The following is a 23092-nucleotide window of genomic DNA, read 5'->3' as shown; positions in this document are numbered from 1 at the left end:
AAACAGCGCTTGCGCTGTCTTTCGCCGAGTGAGTGAGTTTACCGGAGGCCCAATCCCCTACCCTTTTCCCTTCCCTACCCTCCCCTATTACCCTATTCCCTCTTAAAAGGCCGGCAACGCACCTGCAGCTCTTCTGATGCTGCGAGTGTCCATGGGCAACGGAAGTTGCCCCCTTATTTCATAAAAAAAAAGACATACAGAGCGAAGCAGATTTCCTGAAATTCGGTATGGAGAGACATTGAGTCCCGGGTAAGGACAAAGGATACTCCCCCACGGAAATGGAGTTGCAGGCGTCATCTATATAGTATAGTGCAGAGGTTCCCAAAGTGTACTGGTGCGCCGTGGAAAGGCAAGAGGGGCGCCGTGAGTCGATCCTACATCATTATCCGAAACCACAAATATTTTTAAATAAAATTATAATATTATAATTATGTAAAGCAAGTAGATGATTCAATATATTTGTTTATTACCTACGATTAATAAAAACTAAGGAAAAGTAACTCCGTCAAAAACATGTTCTACAATACTTGTCAAAAAAGGGTAGGTAAACATTTTCAATATTTAGGTGGCCTTGAGCGGTATCAGGCTGACGTTACATGACATGATATCATTATTCGTATTTTATTACTAATCTGCTCTACCTAACAATAATAATAATAATTAAAGGTATTTATTTGTAAATCTTTTTCTATGATAGCTATGTAGTAGGCAAGAATACACTAGAATGAATTCTGTGAAAAAAATTTAGGTATTTCCTTTATTTTTTCGAAAGGGTCTAAGCTACTGGTCTGGTTAAGACCACGGTAGTTAATTGGCTATAACTAGTCTGTTGCTAGTTGGTTAGGAGTTTAACAATGAGGGGACCTGGCCCCCTCCCCTAAAGTGTATTTCCTTGCAAACAAGTTTGCAAATATCTAGTTTATATTTAGAATAATCTGAATTTCGATCACAAGGCTTTCGTCTAAATAAATTATGCTAAAACCCTTGAAGTTTTTGCTCCGGTTTTTTTGTATTTTGTGGATTTTTTTACACCGGTACAATATAAACAAACTTACGTCATGAAACTCTACTGTGATTGCAACTTGGCCGTGTTTTTCCTTTGCTGATGAATATAAAAGATACTGTGCGAATACAGCAAATACAGTTACACTTTAGCACTCCAACAAGTACCATGTAAGTACTTAGACCTTGTGTAATTAACAAAAAGCAAAAAAATAATCGGCCAAGTGCAAGTCGGACTCGTGCACGAAAGGTTCCGTACCGTTATAGAGCGAAAGTTGGCAAAAAATTGTATTTTTGTATGGCAGCCCCTCTTAAACATTTATTTTATTTTAATATTATTATTAATTATTAAAGTACAAATATAATTTAAAAAATTGTGAATATTCCAAGTGCCTATATGTTGCCATTATTGATTAAGATCAAAAGGCAAAAAAAAACGCTTATTGTAAGGGGCCCCTTAAATATTAATTTTATTTTATTTTTATATTCTTGTTATAGTGGCAACAGAAAAAATTTCAGAAGTCTAGCTATTTATATTCTTGAGATACAGCCTGGAGACAGACAGACAGACAGACGAACCAACATCGAAGTCTCAGTAATAGGGATTACTGAGACTTCGATGTTTTTACTCTTTGGGTACGGAACCCTAAACGCGGAATTTAAAAAGAACACATTTTTTGGAACATAAAAACATGCGCTTTGGCTGATGGTAACTGAGTGAAGCCTATCCCATATTAACTGACATTTTTTTTACCCTTTGGGTACGGAACCCCAAACGCGGAATTTAAAAAGAACACATTTTTGGAAATAAAAACATGCGCTTTGGCTGATGGTAACTGAGTGAAGCCCATCCCATATTAACTGTAATTTTTTTGTTTGAAACAAAATAAGGCTGTTACGAAATACTAGAGATATCTGTTTCATCTAAATACATCCTAGTAGTTTTTGCATACAAGAACAACAAACATTCTAACAGGTTTCAAATTTATATATGCAGAGTGACCATTTTGTGATTTAATAAATAAATAAATAAACAAATAAAATATGAATCATAATATTTTATTTGTTTATTTTCAACATTCTCCAAAGCGACCATTTTAGCCCCGCAGATAACGCCTTCAACTCCGTTGCGCCAGAATTCGTTGAATACGCGGAAATTACCATTTTTCGGGTATGAAGTATGTCCTTTTCGGGGACTCAAAGTATCTCCATACCAACAAAATCGCTTCAGAAATTTTAACGCAAAAAAGTAACAAACAAACAGACTCTTTAGCATTTATAATATCAGTATACAGGGTGTAACAAAAATAAGTGATAATACTTTAGGGTGTGTACGTGTTCCTTGTAGAGAGTTCACTGTGAAAGTAGCAGCGCTGAAAGACCAAAATTTTTTTTCACTTTTGTATGGGGAAACTCGTGACGCTCGGCCCTTGCCCATACAAAAGTGAAAAAAACGTCTTTCAGAGCTGCTACTTTCACACACCTTAAAGTATTGTCACTTATTTTTGTTACACACTGTAGATTAGGAAATTGCGCGATACGCTAAAACCCTTTACAACTATTAAGATGAATAAGAGATGATGGCACTATCCCTAAGCAATAACACACATATACGAGAACAGAATCTACCGTCTGTTTGTTTCTTTACTATTAGGGTTCCGTACCCAAAGGGTAAAAACGGGACCCTATTACTAAGACTTCAATGTCTGTCCCTCTGTCTGTCCATCTGTGTGACTCAAGGTTGTAACTCAATAACCGCTATAGCTTGACTTCTGAAATTTTCACAGATTGTGTAATTCTGTTGCCGCTATAACAAAAAATTTACTAAAAACAAAATAAAATTTATATTTTAGGGGGGCTCCCATACAAAAACACAATTTCTACTTGTCGAAATGGCCAATTATTTCTTCTAATTCCTCGTAGAATGAAGACCATCGTATTCCTGGCCTGCACCCTGGCGGTGGCCGTCGCGGCGCCCGCAGACACATACAACCCAGAGTTCGAGAATTTGAACGTAAAAGAGATTATAGAGAACGACCGACTGCTGAAGAATTACGGCAACTGCTTCGGCAATAAGGGACCTTGCACAGCCGAGGGAACTGATATTAAGAGTAAGTTGGCTTATCGTTTTTAGCCCTATAAACAGGGCCCCCGTGGCGCCTGTGTGCAAAAAAAGGATTTTAGCGCCAGTTTAGGCAAATTTTTTGGGTCATTGGTTTTGGCGCCCCTAAAGATTGCGATTTGGCGCCCCTAGTGGATGGCGCCTGTGTGCATTGCACATATTGCACATATGGTAGCGGGGGCCCTGCCTATAAAGTAACTGGAGCGCCACAAAATTATGTTCCGCAGATGTTTTTTGACCGACTTCCAAAAAGGAGGAGATTATTATATGTTCGGCTATGGTTTTTTTTATTTGTGTACTATGTTCAACGATTACTCCGCCGTTTGTGAACAGATTTTCAAATTTTTTGTTTTGTTTGTTGCCTTTTCCTTGCCTTGTCATAATTAAATTGTTTAAATAAGTTGCAAATGACCCATTTCAAGAAGTTTAGATAAGCTGCATAAAAATAAAGAGTTTGAAATGTATGGAGATAATGTCAAAATCATCAAGAAAGATAAGAAATTATTAAATCTCGTTAAGAGGGCTACTGACCCAAAAAATCAAACATCATCTTCACACCCACACCCGTCTTTCATATGCCAGGTGAAAAAGGACGGCGCGGAATCATCGCCAAGTTAGTTTTACTTGAATAAAAGACGAACTATAATGATTATGAAAAAAGTATCAATGCCTTTTTAGATGATAAAAAATATTAAAGATAAGACAGTAAACTTCGAAGATCCAAACAAAAATGTGTCTAAAACAAGTTTTTTGTAAAAAAGAAACCATCGAGCATTTTTTCAGTAATCGTGTTTTCGTTTTGAGCATTAATTAATCTTCATAAACTGAAGTTAAGTACTTGTGTAAAAAAAAACAGTTTTCTAGACCTTACAGATTTTGAGATCTAGGTTTAAGTATGTAGTCAAGTTGGGGTCAGGTGCATTCTTGTGTGTGCATTCGTGTGTCTTTAGCATTTCGTCTTGAACTTTGTCCTCAAAAGTTGCGAATTCATGTTGACTCAGGACCATGGTTATATTAGATTCAAATATTATAAGCACTTCGTCTGGTCAATGTACAAAAAACATGTTTTAATATTGTCAAAGTACAACGAACAAAAAACTAATTTAAATAGCACAGTATAGCAATATGACATATCCCTACTAATATTGCTATACTGTGTTAAAAAGTGTCGTTCTATAATTTGATTTTGATCAATACTAACCGTATTAGCCTAAATTGGAGCCGTATATTTGTAAACGCGAATTTTGCCTTAATAAGTAGCCTATGTGCTTTCTCATAGTCTATCTATCTATCTTTGAAATTCGATCATCGCATCGGGCGCACAGATGACCAAGTCCCACCTATAGAAATGCTAGATGGTCCAGCAAACATTGTTTAAAACAACTTTGCGCTGTTTATTAATATAAAGTTTTGATGTTTTTTATAGACTACTAGATGACGCCCGCCAAAAATTCGTTTATCACGCGGAACCGTACGTTTTTCCGGGATGAAAAGTATTCTATGTCCTTTCCCGGGACTCAAATTATCTCCATACCAAATTTCAGCAAAATCGGTTGAGCGGTTTGGGCGTGAAGAGGTGACAGACAGACAGACTTTCGCATTTATAATATTAGTAAGGAAGTAAGGATAGACCGATAAAGTGTTATGTACCTATATTATAGTGCCCATACAGTGCTCATAATTTCAATATTTTATTTATAGAACTAATCCCCGATGCGCTCAAGACGAACTGCGCCAAGTGCTCGCCGAAACAGCGCCAGCTCATCCGCGAAGTGATCCACGCGTTCCAACGCAAGCAGCCAGCTCTCTGGGAGAGTATCTCCAACGAGCACGACCCGAAAGGAGAGTACAGGGAGAGTTTCAAGAAGTTCATCGAAGCGACTGACTAAAAATAGATTATAGTGTACAGGGCTTTACAAAACTAAGTGATAGTGCTTTAGGTTATTTATGGGTCCCCTATGTAGAGTGAAAGTAGCAGAACTTGGAAAGAGCAAAAATGTTTTTGTGATTTTTCAATACAAAGTGGAAAAAAGAGGCTTTCTCTTTCTCTTTCAGCGCTGCTTCTTTTACAGTGAACTTTCTATGAGGAATACGTACACAGTACACACCCTAAAGTATTATCGCTTAGTTTTGTTACGCCCTGTATAATTGAGAGTAGTTAAGCATTTGTGTATCATTCAACAAAAAAAAACGTATTGAATTATTTCAGTCATGTTATTTAGATAATTTAGGACAAGACTGCATTCATAACTCAACAAACAAACAAACAAATACACAAATATTGGAGAGCCATGCTTCGGCACGAATGGGCTGGCTCGGCCGGAGAAATACCACGTGGTATTTCTCCGGTTGAGCCGGCCCATCTCACAGAAAACCTGTGTGAAACAGCGCTTGCGCTGTGTTTCTCCGAGTGAGTGAGTTTACCGAAGGCCCAATCCCCTACCCTATTACCCTCCCTACCCGCCCTTATTCCCTTCCCTTCCCATCCCTACCCTTTTCCCTCTTAAAAGGCCGACAACGCACCTGCAGCTCTTCTGATACTGCGAGTGTCCATGGGCGACCCGTTTGCTCGTTTGCCCCCTTATTTCATAAAAAAAAGTTGGCGTACCACTATGCCATTTTTTTCAACCTTTCTGCAGTCCATCCGATAGATAAAATATATTAAGGGGCACGTTATCCCCCATATTATCACAAAAGAAGCAAACCTATGCGTATGTAACGTGCATGTCAAAATTATTGTGTTACGTTTTATTTCAATTTTAGTCGTAGCCTTAATCTCTACAGCAATGATATGATATGACTCTACAGAGTATTCTAGATCTTCTGTTATTTTGTGATAATTGTTATAATAAATGTTCCTTATGTTTTTAAATGGTTTTTCAATTTTTACTAGATTTTGAATACTTCCCCTGAATTGATAATAAATGATGTTACACAATATGTATTCTATGCTATTCCTAATTTTATTATAATCTTACTTTTTTAATAGAAATTACATAAACAAATTCAATATTATTAATAGTATACTATATACTTCATAAAATGTAAAGTTACGTTAAAAAAACCTTTTTATTTTTCCTCGCTTCATACGCGTTGAACTCTTTTTCACCTGAAAATTTTTCATTCAGGAATGTTCTATGACTGAAGACAGATTTTTGGCCAAACTCGAACCTGCTTTGTGTATCAAATTAATCTTTTCTGGCAACAGCTAAAACAGAAATCCTTCTGGAATGGTACCATCGAGGAAATTGCTTCCTAGGCAGCTGACAGACCAACGTCATTTGGTCGGATCATGTCAATTCAATGTTATTTGTGATATGTCGGCTGGGTTTGACGTAGCTCGACCAAACTACATAGGTCCCTCATCTGCTTAGGAATCGAATTCTCTGATAGTAGGTACATTTTGCAATACTAAGGGCCTGTTTCACCATTTGCTGATAAAGTGCCGAATAGGCTATTCACAACTTTTTGACAGATTCTCCATACTTGATCTGTCAAGTTAAGTGGTAAATAGCCTATTCGTCACTCATCAGGAAGTGGTGAAACAGGTCCTAAATCTATATAATATATAAAGCTCAAAGGTGACTGACTGACATGGTGATCTATCAACGCACAGCCCAAACCACTGGACCGATCGGGCGAAAATTTGGCATGCAGGTAGATATTATGACGTAGGCATCCGCTAAGAAAGGATTTTGATCAATTCCACATCCAAGGGGTTAAAATAGGGGATGAAAGTTTGTATACAATAATACTTCTGAAAAAGCTCGTATTGTTATAATTTATTTATAATGTCGTTTGTAACTTTAATATTTTTATTTATATCGTTGCCGCAAATAATGTACGTAATTAGTGTTTTAATTATAAAAGTAATTTTATACAATGTATGGTACCGTAATAAAAAGTTGAACAATTAACTATTAAGTCATCCAATCCGAATATTATAGATCGAAATAATATATAACAAAAATAGATAAGTGTACTTGTTACCTATATACCGCGAGAATAATCTTATATCTTTAAACGAGCAATATATATATATATATATATATATATATATATATATATATATATATATATATATATATATATATATATATATATGTAATATGTTAGATGATGTAGGACTCGGAAGTAATAAAGCCAGTTTTTGATTTATCTATAAAAGAAATATTTAATGTTATAACCTATAACAAAAAAGTAAAACATACAGTAAAATAATACTCAACATGTGCATTGACTAACCTATAAAAGAAAAATCGACAATCAAGTGTTTGTTACTTCCTCTAGAATGTATCCTTGTGTGCGTTACAATATTTATTAATTTTATTTATTAATGCACGTAATCACTATGATTATACAATATTTTTAGAGAATGGACATAAAATATATTATGACTTCACGAGCAGGCTCCGTTCTTCAGCGTCCTGTCATTGTCATTTTTCGACCAACGTGAAATGTCATGCTTATAAGGCCAGATACACATAATTGAACATTAGGTTAGGTACACAATATAGTGTACAAACCTTACATCTCCCCCCCTCAAGACTGCGAATTAACTGCAGTTAATTTGAGCAATCAGATTGGGGAATGAGCTTTGTCACATGGTATAATCCCAGGGACTTTTTATTCTTACCAGTGTTTATTCTACATAATGAATCTGATATCATTTCTTCGATCTCAAAAGGACCAATTCTAATCTCATCCATTTTAGACCGATTTAACTTGTTACAGTCCATTATGTATACTTTATCACCTTTTTTAAACTTGTAATCTATTCTATTCTTGTCAAAAATGGCCTTGTTTAATTCATGAGATTTTTTTGATCTGAGAAATGCCATATGACGGTCTTTTTGCAGTTCTGTGGGTTCCACTTGTTTCTTTTTCAGGTCCATCGGTAGTACATCGGTTGGTTCTCCACTTAACAGATATAGAGGCGAAAAACCTGTCACTGTGTGATTTGTTGAGTTGTAGGCTTTCACACAATCTGTTGCCACTGTCGTCCAAGCGTTTTTTTTTTCGTTGCTATTTAAGGCACATCTAATCCTATTTACCAGCGTCTGGTTCAACCTCTCATTATGACCATTCGAAAAAGGAGCATCCACTGCTGTAAAAATTAAATGTACTGAGTGGTCCTTTAAATATTTTCTAAACTCTTTTGAATTCAGTGCTGGATATTGATCGGAGAGTAATATCTCAATTTTGTTGTCCTTGATCACTTGATCTACCAGTTTTATGAAGTCCTTAGTCAGTTGTGTCTTTGAACATAAAATGTAAGCATAACGTGTGAAATGATCCATCAACAAGTGTAGATACTTTTTTGAAGACCTGTTACCACCAAATCCTCCCACTGTGTCTATGGACATGATTTGGAAGGGTTTTTCAGCTGGTCCTAATCGTGACATAAGCCCATAATTTCTATTTAATCGTGATTTGTTTTTAATACAAACTTCACATTGACGACAAATCAATTTAATATTTTCCAGTAGGTTCGGTGCTGTGTAGAAGGGTCTTATTTTTGAGTCAATCTGATTTATTCCAATATGACAGAAATGTTCATGCACCTTTTTTATTAATATCTTGCTGTAGTTTTCGGACAAAACGATTTTCTTTTTCTTGTTATTCCATTTATAATATATACCATTTTCTATAATATGACTATTCTTGTTCTTTATATTTGGATTTTTATTCTGATCCTCCAATATCTCCTCAATCCTGACAATATTTACTGTTTTCAATTTATCTTCTTCGTTTTCATGACTTTCATACACAGGATTTCTGCTTAAGCAGTCTGCTTCTTTATTGTTTCTACCTGGGTTGTATTTTATTACAAAGTTGTATTGTGATAGGTAATGAGTCATATCTCCTAGTTCATCATCTGTTCTGTTTTTTATGTTTAAATTTTCAAGCGGCTTGTGGTCCGTATAAATTGTAAATGAGTTACCTAATAGCCAGTGTTGCCAAAACTTTAAACTTTCTTTAATTGCTAAGCATTCTAAAAATATAGCCTTCTTCTTTTTCTGTGAATCATTTAACTTCTTGGAAAAGTATGCAACTGGTTTGATTTCTCCACATTTTTGTGTCTGTTTCAATATTGCACCAATACCTTTTATGCTTGCATCAGTGTATATAAAGGTTGGCGCCTCTCGGTCAAAAATTGCTAGAATTGGGGCAGAGCATAAATTACTTTTAATTATTTGAAAAGCTTTTTCACAATCAGCAGACCAATCGAATTTGATATTTTTTCTCAGTAAATTATGTATTGGGTCAAGAGTTATTGCAGCATTAGGTATATATTTATTATAAAAATTTACTTTACCAAGAAACTGTCTTATTTGTTTCTTGTTTTGTGGTGTTGCAAATTCTGCTATAGATCGAAGGTTATCTTTTAAAGGTGTAATTGTATTACCTTTTATTATATGTCCCAAGAATCTCACAGACTGTGCCGCAAATTTACATTTTGTTAATTTCAAACGGAATCCCTCTTCCGCAATTGCATCCAGCAGTCTCGACAAATGGTCCATATGTTCATTAAAAGTTCTGGAAAATACCATAATATCATCAATGAAATTCATTACAAATTTTGACAGGTCATGTTTTCTTATTACATTAGACAAAATCCTTTGGAAAATTGCCGGAGAAGTTTTTAGTCCAAACGGAAGGCAAGTCCATTGATAATGACCTTCTTGTGTTACGAAGCCTGTCTTTTCTCTGTCGCTGATCCTCAAGGGTATAGACCAGAAAGCAGAATTAATGTCAAGAGTAGTAAAATACTTACAGTTTATGGTTTTTACCATCAAATCTTCAATTAAGGGAAACGGCTGTGGCTGTGGGGTAATAATCTTATTAAGTTCCCGAAAGTCGATACATAATCTTGACTTTTTCCCTTCATCCCGTTTGAACGCCAATGTCACCGGTGCTGCGAATGGACTATAAGATTCTTCAATCAGTTCATTCTTTAGCAATTGTCCAATTTGCTTCTCGATTTCTTCTTTATCATCCAAAGAGCATCTATATGGTCTTTTTGAGCAATATTTCTCTACTTGTAGGTCTATAAATGCTTCATAGTTTTTCACTTGGCCTACATCATATTTATCTTTGGCAAATATGTGTTTATAATTGTTTAATAATGCACTAATTTTCATTCTTTGATCATGTTCTAAATAAGTGGTATCAATATCAAATTTATTCACATCAATACCCTCATTAAAGTTTATTTCATATTTTTTTTCTCCAATGGGACTGAAATATTTATCTATTGGGTAGGCATCTTTCTGAAGTTGGATGTTTAAATTCCCATCATGGGTCAATCCAAACCGCTTTATTGTGTCCAGACCCAAAAGTAAATCATGAGTGAAGTTTTTATCATTGCAAATAAATGCATTTATTTCTTTTTCAATATTCAGTATTTTTCCACTTAATTTTATTAAACCTGTAGTTTTTCCCCCACCACCAATTGTGTTGAATTTATTTTCAAAGTAATTTTTCTGTGGATCTGTTACTTTTATTAATTTGGAATTAATTAAGGTAATATTTGAGCCAGGGTCATAAATACCTGTGCATTTAAATTTACTATTCAGCACAACATCAACTGTTATAAGTGGGGGAATATCTAGTTTTTTGTATCTTGATACTGCTCAACCTCCAACATAAAGTTTTTGGAATGTTTTACACTATCATTGATATTCTTATTTTCGTTCTTAAACCAGCACAAATCTTCAGAATGAAATCTGTTTTTTTTACCCATCTTGTAACAGATTTGACACTGTGTTTTCTTTTTATATTCCACTTCTAATTTAGTCACGCCTTTCCTCTCAGTAAAGTGTTTTTGGATATTTTTATTCTGATTTTCATACTTCCGCAGGGCACTAAACAGAAGAGTTGGGTCTGTCACCTCTTGTCTATCTAGTTTACATGTAATATAAGTCGGCAATCCGGCAACTATGAGGTCAGTGAGAGTTCTGGTATCTATATCACTATTATACTCTAGTAACAATCTTTGCTTTTTCAATGCATATTCTAGCAGAGGACCATTCAAGTGTTTGAAGTTCAGCGCATACATTACAGAAGACCAATTTTTATCTGCAAATGTATTTAAAAAACTCACTTGCCATATTTTCCATGATGAGTTCAAGCTGTGTTTAATTAACATAGACTCATACCAGTCACATTCTGAGTCATTCAGAAATAATTTTAAAGCACTGATTTTCTCTGTATCACCATTTAAATCATATCTTGTACATTCACTTTCAAAACTTTGCAGCCACTGTTTGGCATTAGCTATCTTGTTATCAAACTTCTTTAAAACAAATTTTTCATTTAATTTGCTTAAATTGCTGTGATGTTCTTTGTTCACATAGGAATTACCATTTAATTTCTCTAAAATTTCCATTAATTTTCCATCTGTAATAGATTGGCTCGTAACTTGCGTCATTTCTTGTAATAAATAATCATTAAATACCATATTTCCGGCATCATCTACATAAAGAGCTAAAATATCACTTGGCATAGATATCCAGACCCTTCTATTGTGACCTCTTTTCTGTAATGTTTTTTTTATTCTCAAAAATTCTGGTAACTTTACCAATTGACTATGGTGTTTTGCTGCTTGGAAGCATGTCGGCATGAGATATGTTGTTCCATCCTCTTTTGTTATTGATCTTATAACTATGATGTTATTCTTCGGATCTTCATCTGCTGCCAGCTCAACTTCAAATTGAAATCTTGCCATCATCTACTGACTACTATTCAACGATCAAACTCTGACAATTGTCGATTTGTAATATGTTAGATGATGTAGGACTCGGAAGTAATAAAGCCAGTTTTTGATTTATCTATAAAAGAAATATTTAATGTTATAACCTATAACAAAAAAGTAAAACATACAGTAAAATAATACTCAACATGTGCATTGACTAACCTATAAAAGAAAAATCGACAATCAAGTGTTTGTTACTTCCTCTAGAATGTATCCTTGTGTGCGTTACAATATTTATTAATTTTATTTATTAATGCACGTAATCACTATGATTATACAATATTTTTAGAGAATGGACATAAAATATATTATGACTTCACGAGCAGGCTCCGTTCTTCAGCGTCCTGTCATTGTCATTTTTCGACCAACGTGAAATGTCATGCTTATAAGGCCAGATACACATAATTGAACATTAGGTTAGGTACACAATATAGTGTACAAACCTTACATATATATATATATATATATATATATATATATATATATATATATATATATATATATATATATATATATATATATATATATATATATAATTGGAATCTCGGAATCGGCTGCAACGATTTTCATGAAATTTAGTATATAGGGGGTTTCGGGGCGAAAATCGATAAACTGAAAAATATGACTCTTCCTGACATCTATTGGCGAATAATAATACTATTATGTGAGCAACTAATTGTTTTAACGACCAGCAGATGGCGTTATTAAGTAACACGAAGTCAATGAGTGTTTGCTATACCGAGCAAAGCTCGGTCATCCAGGTACTAATAATTAATCGACTCACAGGCCTGACCTACACTTTTCGATCAGGTATTATGCTAAGTAGGGGGAGAGCCATGCTTCGGCATGAATGGGCCGGCTCGACCGGAGAAATACCACGGGCTCACAGAAAACCGGCGTGAAACAGCGCTTGCACTGTGTTTCGCCGAGTGAGTGAGTTTACCGGAGGCCCGATCCCCTACCCTTTTCCCTTCCCTACCCTCCCCTATTCCCTTCCCTACCCTCACCATTACCCTATTGCCTCTTAAAAGGCCGGCAACGCACCTGCAGCTCTTCTGATGCTGCGAGTGTCCATGGTCGACGGAAGTTGCTTTCCATCAAGTGACCCGTATGCTCGTTTGCCTCCTTATTTCATAAAAAAAAGTACTCACATACGGTTTTGCTCGATCGATCAATAACACGTCGAGCAAAACCTGCGGCTCGAGATTTCGTCCACACATTCAGCATTGCTCGATAGTTTTATTCTAATTCGATATAATATTTAATTCCATCGACCGGCTCGATGCGAGGCTTCGAGCTGTCAGTTTTGCGGTCCAGGCAGTAATTATTACTCGATTTGGAGTAAAACCAATGAGTTTCTAAAATACTAGAGTAGCAATGTCTTACAAAAGATTCTCAGAAATACATAACCACTTTTTTGTTCAAAAGACAATGTCAAGTCATATATTCGTTATGTCATTATGTATGTGAGATATGCCTGCAGGCATCTTCGAAGCGGCAACGCGTTGCTACCGTAAACTTCCAATCTAGTTACGTTAGTAACATAGAATATCATTGAGTAAAACTATCGAGCAAAACCGTATGTGAGTACTTAGCAATAGCCTGCCTTTTTTATAATTATTATTATTTTATTATTTACTGTATAAAAACCAAGATTCTCATAAGGAAAACTTGATGCATTCCATATAAATAATTCAAAAGAATTTAAAGTTACGCTAGATATTTCCTGCGACTTCTTGTAGAAAAAGCCTCACGAGCAGTATGGACAAAGTAACGAAAGAATAGAAATATTGGCTGATTAGACAAAAAGACAGATTAACTATCTGTGACTGTAAGTTCGTTGAATTGTTGCGTGCAACTGTTTCTAAGTAAACTTGACGTACAGCACATACACACACATCCACACAATATGTCTAAAAGGGCCCATTCACGGCAGTCCTGCCGTGAATGGCCTTTTTATACCTTAGTAAGCAACCTGTCAAAATTTTTGCAATACCTGGGGTCCACCCGGTTACACGGATTAAGGACGCATGACTGCCAGAGTTTGACAGCTCAGTTTTTATCTACTATCTACTCTACTAAAGAATCTGGGAAAAATTATAATATTTTTCCCAGATTCTTTAGTAGAATTATGTTAATTAATAATAAAAATCACATAGTATAATAAATATTCTTTATTTTCTTCTAACTTTATGTCTGTCTAAATATAAAAATAAATGTGGTACAGAACTTTTAAGAACAGACTTAAACAATTTTAAGCAATTTTCTGATTTATTTTTTAAATAACTAAAACAATATTTGATTCTGAAATTATATTTTATTTACACTTCAGTACATTATTAGGTACAATATACAAATAAAGCATCCCTCCCAATATTTTATTAAATATTAAGAGGGATGCTATATTTTATTACAAACAAGATGAGCCCGTGAACTTTGTATTACTTTTCCTCCACGAAGTCTAAAATTATCCAAATCAGTTTAGCCGTTCCCAAGATTTAGCAAGACTAATACAATTGGAAAATATTTTTTATTGATATAGATAACTTACTTTTATATTCGTCGGGCTAAAATACAGTCAACGTCCTTCTCTCGACAATCCTATGCCAATGAAGTTTCGACTTATGACGCCTTAATGCAAAATGCAAAACGTAAAATCAAATATTCTTTATGACGTATTTGTCGCTACCTAGATATAATTATCTGGTCGGTGTTATTTACATCTATCGTACTGTATGCATATTTCAATAAGCCATATTGTAGCAATGCCAATTTGAAGCGCATTCTAGGATGTTTTATTACGTACTAAACATTGCCCGTAACTTAGTTCAAGCAGCTCTGGATATATAGGCAGTATAGGTCCTAGGATGATGGCAGTGTTCGTACAAATTGCCTATACTCATAATAATATAAATCCGGTCCTGAGTAGACCAAGCAGAAATAAAAACCCTATCAAAACTATTCATAAATCATCTTTAAAACTTAAGGTCTTTCAACCAAATATTTTTTGTGGTTTAAGTATAGTTTTCACAAAGCCAGTACCTACTGGCTGCCAGTATTGGCTTGGCATATATCGCGCGTGAACATTTTGGCCTGGCTTGAAAAACTGTTCACACTGGCATATACCAAGCCAATACTGGCTGCCAGTACTGGCTCTGTGAAAACTATACTTTAGGCGTAAATATATTAGACAGACAGACCAGCAAACATGTTACTATTAAAGGTTTCTTGCGATTTCGTTGCATCGATGCAAGTGTAGCATCGATACATGGAAACCGTACATTTATTTAGAAAAAAGCCTACATCCCCATATGAAAACATGGGACTCAAAGTATGTGCATAACTCGACCTGTTTCAGCGTTTTAAGATGCTCCCCCTACGGAGATGCTGTAATTTACCGTTTTTAGAGCTTAATCTATATATATATATATATATAAAACTCATAGTGATCTATCAACGCACAGCCCAAACCACTGGACGGATGGGGTGAAATTTAGCATGCAGTAGATGTTATGACGTAGGCATCCGCTAAGAAAGGATTTTGATAAATTCCAACCCCAAGGGGTTCAAATAGGGGATGAAAGTTTGTATATAATAATACTTCTTAACGCGAGCGAAGCCGCGGGCAAAAGCTCGGTAACTCATAATTTGAAAGCTACAAAATTATAATAAAAATACAGCAATTATCTTCAGTATATGAACGTTCCTGTCATCGTTATTAATTTCTTATTTCAATATTTATTATACACATCACATCAGCTTCCAAAGTATGTAATACCAATTTATTATTAGTAATTAGCTGTCCTGATGAACTTCATGTCACTTTAAAACCTTCCCTGGACTTCTACGAATATTTTAAGACTAAAATCAGCCCAATCCGTTGAGCCGTTTTCAAGTTTTAGCGCGACTAACACATTGGAAAATCCATTTTTAGGGTTCCGTAGCCAAATGGCAAAAAACGGAACCCTTATAGATTCGTCATGTCTGTCTGTCTGTCCGTCCGTATGTCACAGTTACTTTTCTCCGAAACTATAAGAGCTATACTATTGAAACTTAGTAAGTAGATGTAGTCTGTAAACCGCATTAAGATTTTGATATAAAAATGGAAAAGGTATAGGTTAGTATAAGATAGGCACAACTGAAACAAAAAAAATTTTTTTCATCTAACCTGTGGGGTATCTATGGCTATGTCTTCAAAAATCATGTTGAGGTTTCTTATATCATTTTTTTCTAACCTGAATAGTTTGCGAGAGAGACTCTTACGAAGTGGTAAAATGTGTCCCCCACCCCCCTCTAATTTCTAACGTAGGGGCATAATAATTAAAAAAAATATATATGATGTATATTACTATAAAAATTACCAACGAAAATTGGTTTGAACGAGATCTAGCAAGTAGTTTTTTTATACGTCATAAATGGTAAACCTTAATTTAACTTTAATTAAATCAACTGAAAGGTAAAAATAAATCAAAAACTTTTTAAATTCATAGAAATAAACCTTATTGCTGCTGCGGAACCCTTCATGAGCGAGTCCAACTCGCACTTGGCCGCTTTTTTATATATAAAAAGATTAATTTTACATGTTCGTCAACGCTTTTTAACTTACACTTTCAACAAATTATTATAGCGTGTGATACAGACATACATATTTTAATACCATTTGTATACATTTAACACGTTTGTCACCGTTGTTTACAATCAGTAGTCAAGTTGACACATCAATTTATATAGACGTGTTTGTTCCTCCTCAAAATGTATATAAACCTGCCGAATAGCGAATGAGGACAGTCACAGTGTGCCTTAGGAACAGGAAACAAGTAAGTTAGACCCAAATTCGTCTTTATAGTTACGTGCGAAAAATACTTTAGTAGTTTTCCAGACTTAGAAGTTGTAGAATTGGAATTAAATGTTGTGTGTTTAGTGAATAAAGGGTAATTCATACTATACTAATGCTGGCTGTTCCGGCAAACGTTGTTTTGCCATATAATATAAAGTATTTTGCCCATATTATTTTATTGCAGTGACTAAATAAGTATCCATGGCAACGTCCATCGTATCCCGTCGCACAAACAATGGTCGCCGTCAGTCTCGAATTGTAATAATTTACTATTATTTATTTAACAAATGCACTTATTAATATAAAAAGTAGATGTCCGATTCTCAACCCAAGCCGATATGCTCGCTAAGATTCACGAAAATCGGTCGAGCCGTTGCAGAAGAGTTCAATTACGCACACCGTGACACGAGAATTTTATATATTAGATTATATCTGTCTGTCGGTCTGATACTTCCTTGCGCCTTAACCGCTGAATCGATTTTGATGAAATTTGACATGCAGCCCCCCTAGACAAGTGGCAAAGCGTTAACGCTAGCGCTAACGCTACAAAATGTATGCGATTTGACATAAGTCATTGCTTCGCTAGCGAATACTAATGTCAAATCCATACATTTTGTAGCGTTAGCGTTTTGCCACTTGTCTAGGGGGGCTGATACTCTAAGCCCCGTGCAAGGACACAGGATAGTTTTCATCGCGGAAAAATGTAAGGTTCCTGCGTGATTAATGAGTTTTGACGCAACGGAGTTGCGGTCGCCATCTTGTCTTTAAATAATCTTTATTTTTTCAATACCCGAATATACAGTGTGTAACAAAAATAAGTGATAATATTTTAGGGTGTGTACGTGTTACTTGTACAGAGTTCACTGTGAGAGTAGCAGCGCTGAAAGACGAATTTTTTTTTTTCACCTTTTATATGGGCAAGGGCCCGAGCGTCTCGAGTTTCCCCATACAAAAGTGAAAAAAAATGTTGGTCTTTCAGCGCTGCTATTTTCACAGTGAACTCTCTACAAGGAACACGTACACACCCCAAAGTATTATCACTTATTTTTGTTACACCTTGTATATTTATATTATATTTTAGGATTCGTTAGTTCGCTTCCTAGAAATATTTGAACAACGTTAGATCTTCCTCTGCATTTTAATATGTTTGTACTTCTCTCCGTTATCTTTAGAGTAAAGATAAGGGAGTTCTTCCGGATTATTTCTAGTTACCATTCTATATATTACTAGATGACACCCGCAACTCCGGTGCGCCAAAATTCGTTTATCGCGCGGGAACCGTACATTTTTCCGGGATAAAAACTATCCTATGTCCTTTCTCGGGACTTAAAGTATCTCCATGAAAAATTTCAGCAAAATCGGTTCAGCGGTTCGAGCGTGAAGAGGTAACAGACAGACAGACAGACAGACAGACTTTCGCATTTATAATATCAGTATGGATATAAAAATGGAATTTCAATGGTGTTAGTAACGCTAAAACTCTAAAACGGTTGAACGGATTGGGCTACTTTTAGTCTTAAAATATTCGTAGAAGTCCAGGGAACATTTTAAAGTGACACGAAGTTCACCGGGACAGCTAGTTTACAATAAAGTCTTAATTCGTTGACTTCTGAACCCTGTAATTGTCTAAGCGACCTGACTCGTTCTTGGCCGGTCTTAATGCTTGTGAACATATCAAATGTATTTACACAAGCATTTAGTTTGATTAGTAAACAATTATTATTCATAAGAAGTAGCTAGAGCAAACATATTTTTTTTATAAGACATCCTGTTTTAATACATTATAATAATCAACAAGTACTATAATGAACAACACTATAATGAAAAACAAACTAATAATGGATTGTATTTAGTAAAGTCTCCTAAATTTTTAATGCCTTAAACTTTAAAATATAATCATCCACTGAAAAGGCTTTCTACTGGTGAAATACATTTTTAAATCAGTGTAGTAGATGAGATTAATCTCAACATGATCACTTAAACTCACAAACTTAACCTCTTTGTAATAGTATCTATAGATAAAATTATTACTTATTCTTTAATTTTTGGCAAAAATAGAGTCCGACGTAGGTCCGACACAATAATATTAAGTCAATAAGGATCTACAATTCAATTAATAGTTATATGTAAATTTTAATATTGTCCTTGGCGAATTTGTTGACAAACAGAAAAAAACATGATTTCAAATAAAAAACATATTTACCTACTTCTCATTGATTAAATCAGTTTTTTAATAAGTGAGGATAAGGATATTAAGCAAAGTGTTGATCTACTAACCTACTTACGAGCTTTATTTATTTAATTTGTATGATATAATAAAGTATAAGTTTGTACGATAATATTTTCATTGAAGCAAAAAAAAGCGGTTTTATTTTCAGTACCGAAGCATCATGTACTAGCATTTTTTTACCCGTCCTTAATTTGTGTGCTATCCGTAGAAAAACCATAAGAAAGACAATAAGCAAATAAGTTATATAACTGTTATATTGTACTGTATAATATTACAGTGCAACTACTCGGCAAATGCGCCATAATTATAGTTATAATTCCATACTCACTACTAGTGAGCGTCCGTGGCCTAATGGGTAGACCTTCGGTTCGCACTCCTAGAGAGTGCAGGTTCGAACCCGGGTGGAGGCGTGTACCTATGAGATATTTTCTGATCAAAAGTACATAATACGGACGCTCGTACGGTGAAGGAAAAACATCGTGAGGCGGAGGAAGGAAAACCCGCACATAGTTGGTCCCAGACGTATTGACTAGTTCTTTCCTCTGGACTAGGCCGACTATGATGCGAGAATGCCGTATGCGCTTGGGCAACCATACGGACATTTAAAAATCTTGTCCCAGGCACTACAATATTTGAGGAGTGGTTACTTCGCTCTGAAAAATACTGTATAAATCATCCACAACGGATGTAAAGGCCTAGTTTTAATTCCATACTGCTGAGTGCTCCAATCAACAGTATGGAATTATAGCTACAGCTCGACAAGGCTTTAAATGAACGTGGCGAAAAAAGGACCTAACGCTGCCATCATACAAAAAACGTCATTTTTGACAGTTCTCCTTCACCAGCAGCGCTCCCGCACACGTTCATACAAAGCCTTGTCGCTCTTTACATGGCGCACTTGCCGGGTAGGCGCGCTTTGCCACACTCACTACACTTCACTTTTAACACTCTTTCTAATCTCTTTTCCAGAATGAAATTCATCATAGTTCTAGCGACAGTTTTGGCGGCGGCGGTCGCCATTCCCGCTGACACGTACAACCCCAAGTACGACAATTTCAACGCAGTCGAACTATCCGAGAATACTCGCCTGTTGAAATCCTACGGCAAATGCTTCCTCGGCGAAGGCCCGTGTACCGCTGAAGGAGCTGACTTCAAAAGTAAGTTCTTATGTGCTGTATTTAACTAAACAAATTCTACTTTTTAAAAGGTTCACAAAAGAAGAGACAATTCACAATACATGCAATTATAAATAATAGAGTATAAAATTGACTACCTCTGTGGCTCAATATTGGATAAGAGTGTGTGGCAGCTCAAGCCGGGGGTTGCGGATTCGAATCCCGCCGACGGAACAGAAAGTTTTCAATGTTCCTGGGTCATGGATGCGTATTAAATAATATGTGTATGATATAATAAAAATCTTAAATATATTTCCGTTGTCTGGTACCTGTAACACAAGCCCTTCAGGTACTTAGCACGGGGCCAGACTGACGTGGTTGCAAGAACTATACTTCATGAATTCTACTTTATGAATGTTAGAGCCTAGAGGTACCTACTGTTATAAAATTGCCTTAACAGAAATTCTGTATTCACATTTTATTTGAAATAAAAAAAACTGTACGATGTCTTACAATGTGTACTGATGACCCACGACGGCATACTTAACGCGAATAGACGCGCATAGACTCTACCTTCAAAAATACCATTATTATACATAATATAATACACACCACTCATCAGTCATAATTATTACTGTGGCTACTTTTTCTGAACGTTCACTATTTTATAAACGCTTAGCGCCGTACAGTATCTATGGACGCTTCACACCACGTCAGTCTGGCCCCGTGCTAAGTACCTGAAGGACTTGTGTTACAGGTACCAGAAAACGGATATTCTGTTAAGGCAATTTTAAACAGTACCTCTAGGCTCTAACATTCATAATGTAGAATTCATGAAGTATAGTTCTTGCAATCTACGAGTGCGCGGCGCCCTTAGTTGTGTGAGTGACCATATATATACACGCGTACATGGCTCGCTCGCTACTGACTGCTCCGTCAGGTACGCACACTAACGAAAATGTCTATATTACAATTACAACTACAAATAAAGGCTACGCGCACTCGTAGATTGCAAGAACTATAGTAGTATAGCTGACACAACTCTTTTATTTTGTTATGTGCATGTTGTGTTTACTTCAGAGATACATTCCCTAGTATTTGTCATTTTATAAATAATAAATAAATAAATACCCATCTATGGATGCTTCACACCACATCAGTCTAGCCCCGTACTAAGTACCTGAAGGGCTTGTGTTACGGGTACCAGACAACGGAAATAATATATTTAATACTTTCATACTATACATATATTTAAGATTTTTATTATAATATGATACATTTATTTAATACACATCCAGACCCGGGAACATTGAACACTTTTTGTTCCGTCGGCGGGATTCGAACCCGAGACCCCCGGCTTGAGCTAGCAACTCGCCCACCAACTGAGCCAGAGTGGTCGTCAAATAAACATTATTATAATATATATTGTATTTGTCACATAAACATTATTTTTACAGAAATAATACCCGAGGCGCTCAAAACGAAGTGCGGGAAATGCACGCCTAAGCAGAAGGAACTGGTACGCATAGTCATCCAGGCGTTCCAGACCAAGCTGCCAGACGTCTGGAAGCAGCTCATGGAGAGGGAGGACCCCAAGGGGGAGTACACCCAGTCCTTCAACGACTTCCTCAGCGGCAAAGTATAACCAAAGAATAAATTATTTATTGTTGACAAATAAATTTATAATTTTTAGATGTATTTTTCATTATTTAATATTAACTAGAAGGGAAAAAAACGCCGCTAAAACGGAAGGGCCGCACAGCGTTTTTTTACGCTCATTTGTATCGATACAAACGCAAGTTGAACGCTCAGAAAAACGCAAGGATGTCTAAAGTTTTAAACTTTATACCTGCGAAAACGCAATGAAAACGCGCAGAGACGAGCGCATCAGGGGCCTTACCACGAAACCGTTTTGAGATTCAAATAATCGGCCGAGAATGCCGCGTCCTGCTCTAACAACGTCATTTTACGTTTGTTAGAGAAGGACGCAACATTCTCGTACGATTGTTTGAGTCTCAAAACAGTTTCATGGTACAAGGCCTGAAACGCGCGTCGTGTGGAAAGGCCCTAAGTCCTTAATTACTAAAATATTAGTTAAGTAGAAAAATTGGATCCCGTGAAGAACGATAGACTTTGCCGCGAATAGAAGAACCTAACCTATATCCTTCTTGCTACGTCGAATAAAATACTCAATGTGGCAAGTTTCTTTTCCCCTCCTTTCTTTTAAATCTGTTCATCAGATCTTTCTTTTAAATCGGTATCAGAGCCTACATGTTGCAAAGAAAGAAACGTAAGTTCTTTGTTTAATATTAAATTTTATTAAATAAACATTAGGTGCCTGTTAAAAATTGTACACAAATACAACCATTTTTCACCGCGCCTGTTAATAATAATACGGTACTCGTAATACAACGTATTGTGTAAGAAAGAAAAAATATATAATAAGGATTTTTAATGATATTTTGGCAATATTTTATTTATTACTTAATAATTATATGCAACAAGTCAATTAACAAGCATACAATATTTAATGAACCTATCTTAAGCTTTTACTAACTTATTTTACAATGGAAATAAAAAAAAACAGAAATCTAGCGGTTCTTGAGTATAGCCAGACAGACAGACGGACAGACAACGAATCCTTAATAATGGGGTCCCGTTTTTACCCTTTGTATACGGAACCCTAAAAAGTGCAATATACGGATGTAATAGACATTGCTCCAACAAACTCTTTTCCGGGTTGTTTGATAATAAGTTACTGCCACGGGCGTATTTATAGCTTTGATAAGGGGGGGGTCCCCTAACGTAAAAAAGCGGCCAAGTGCGAGTGGGACTCGCCCATGAAGGATTCTGCAGCAGCCTAAATATATACTTTGCCTACGGACACGCTCCATAGTATAATAATAGTAATTATTATTATAATATTATTGTAAATAGAAAAAAATACATGTACGTCGCCGATGAAAATCGGTGGGTACATAATATTATATTGTCGATTGGACAAGTAAGATGGATAGTAATGGGGGGG

At 35.7% G+C, this 23092-nt stretch overlaps 2 protein-coding genes across 3 annotated transcripts; both read left to right on the top strand.

Moving 5' to 3' along the window:
• Window positions 1-1077: 1077 nt before the first annotated feature.
• Window positions 1078-23055, top strand: LOC121736949 (allergen Tha p 1-like). Of its 2 annotated transcripts, XM_042128427.1 has the most exons (5): window positions 1078-1173; window positions 2926-3113; window positions 4826-5017; window positions 15328-15332; window positions 23043-23055. In XM_042128427.1, exons 1-3 carry the CDS (start codon window positions 1106-1108, stop codon window positions 5011-5013), a joined length of 444 nt encoding a protein of 147 aa, XP_041984361.1. In that variant the 5' UTR covers window positions 1078-1105; the 3' UTR covers window positions 5014-5017; window positions 15328-15332; window positions 23043-23055. The 2 variants fall into 2 exon arrangements, with proteins under 2 accessions (XP_041984361.1, XP_041984360.1); XM_042128426.1 differs by lacking the exons at window positions 15328-15332; window positions 23043-23055 and having other exon boundaries at window positions 4826-5212.
• Window positions 16593-21756, top strand: LOC121736952 (allergen Tha p 1-like). Its single transcript, XM_042128430.1, has 3 exons — window positions 16593-16699; window positions 19919-20106; window positions 21522-21756. Exons 2-3 carry the CDS (start codon window positions 19920-19922, stop codon window positions 21707-21709), a joined length of 375 nt encoding a protein of 124 aa, XP_041984364.1. The 5' UTR covers window positions 16593-16699; window position 19919; the 3' UTR covers window positions 21710-21756.
• Window positions 23056-23092: the final 37 nt, after the last annotated feature.

The sequence above is a fragment of the Aricia agestis genome, chromosome 20, assembly GCF_905147365.1.
Source record: "Aricia agestis chromosome 20, ilAriAges1.1, whole genome shotgun sequence".
Taxonomy (NCBI): Eukaryota; Metazoa; Arthropoda; class Insecta; order Lepidoptera; family Lycaenidae; genus Aricia; species Aricia agestis.
Note: the sequence above shows the minus strand (reverse complement) of the source record. Positions and strands in the feature narration are given on the sequence as shown.

Bases quoted from the DNA above. Each gene is read 5' to 3' on its own strand.
- LOC121736949 (XM_042128427.1), top strand. From the start codon at position 1,106: ATGAATATAAAAGATACTGTGCGAATACAGCAAATACAGTTACACTTT. The intron at 1,174-2,925 runs GTAAGTACTTAG...AATTCCTCGTAG, and splicing joins AGCACTCCAACAAGTACCAT to AATGAAGACCATCGTATTCC. The intron at 3,114-4,825 runs GTAAGTTGGCTT...TTTTATTTATAG, and splicing joins CGAGGGAACTGATATTAAGA to AACTAATCCCCGATGCGCTC.
- LOC121736952 (XM_042128430.1), top strand. From the start codon at position 19,920: ATGAAATTCATCATAGTTCTAGCGACAGTTTTGGCGGCGGCGGTCGCC. The intron at 20,107-21,521 runs GTAAGTTCTTAT...TTATTTTTACAG, and splicing joins TGAAGGAGCTGACTTCAAAA to AAATAATACCCGAGGCGCTC.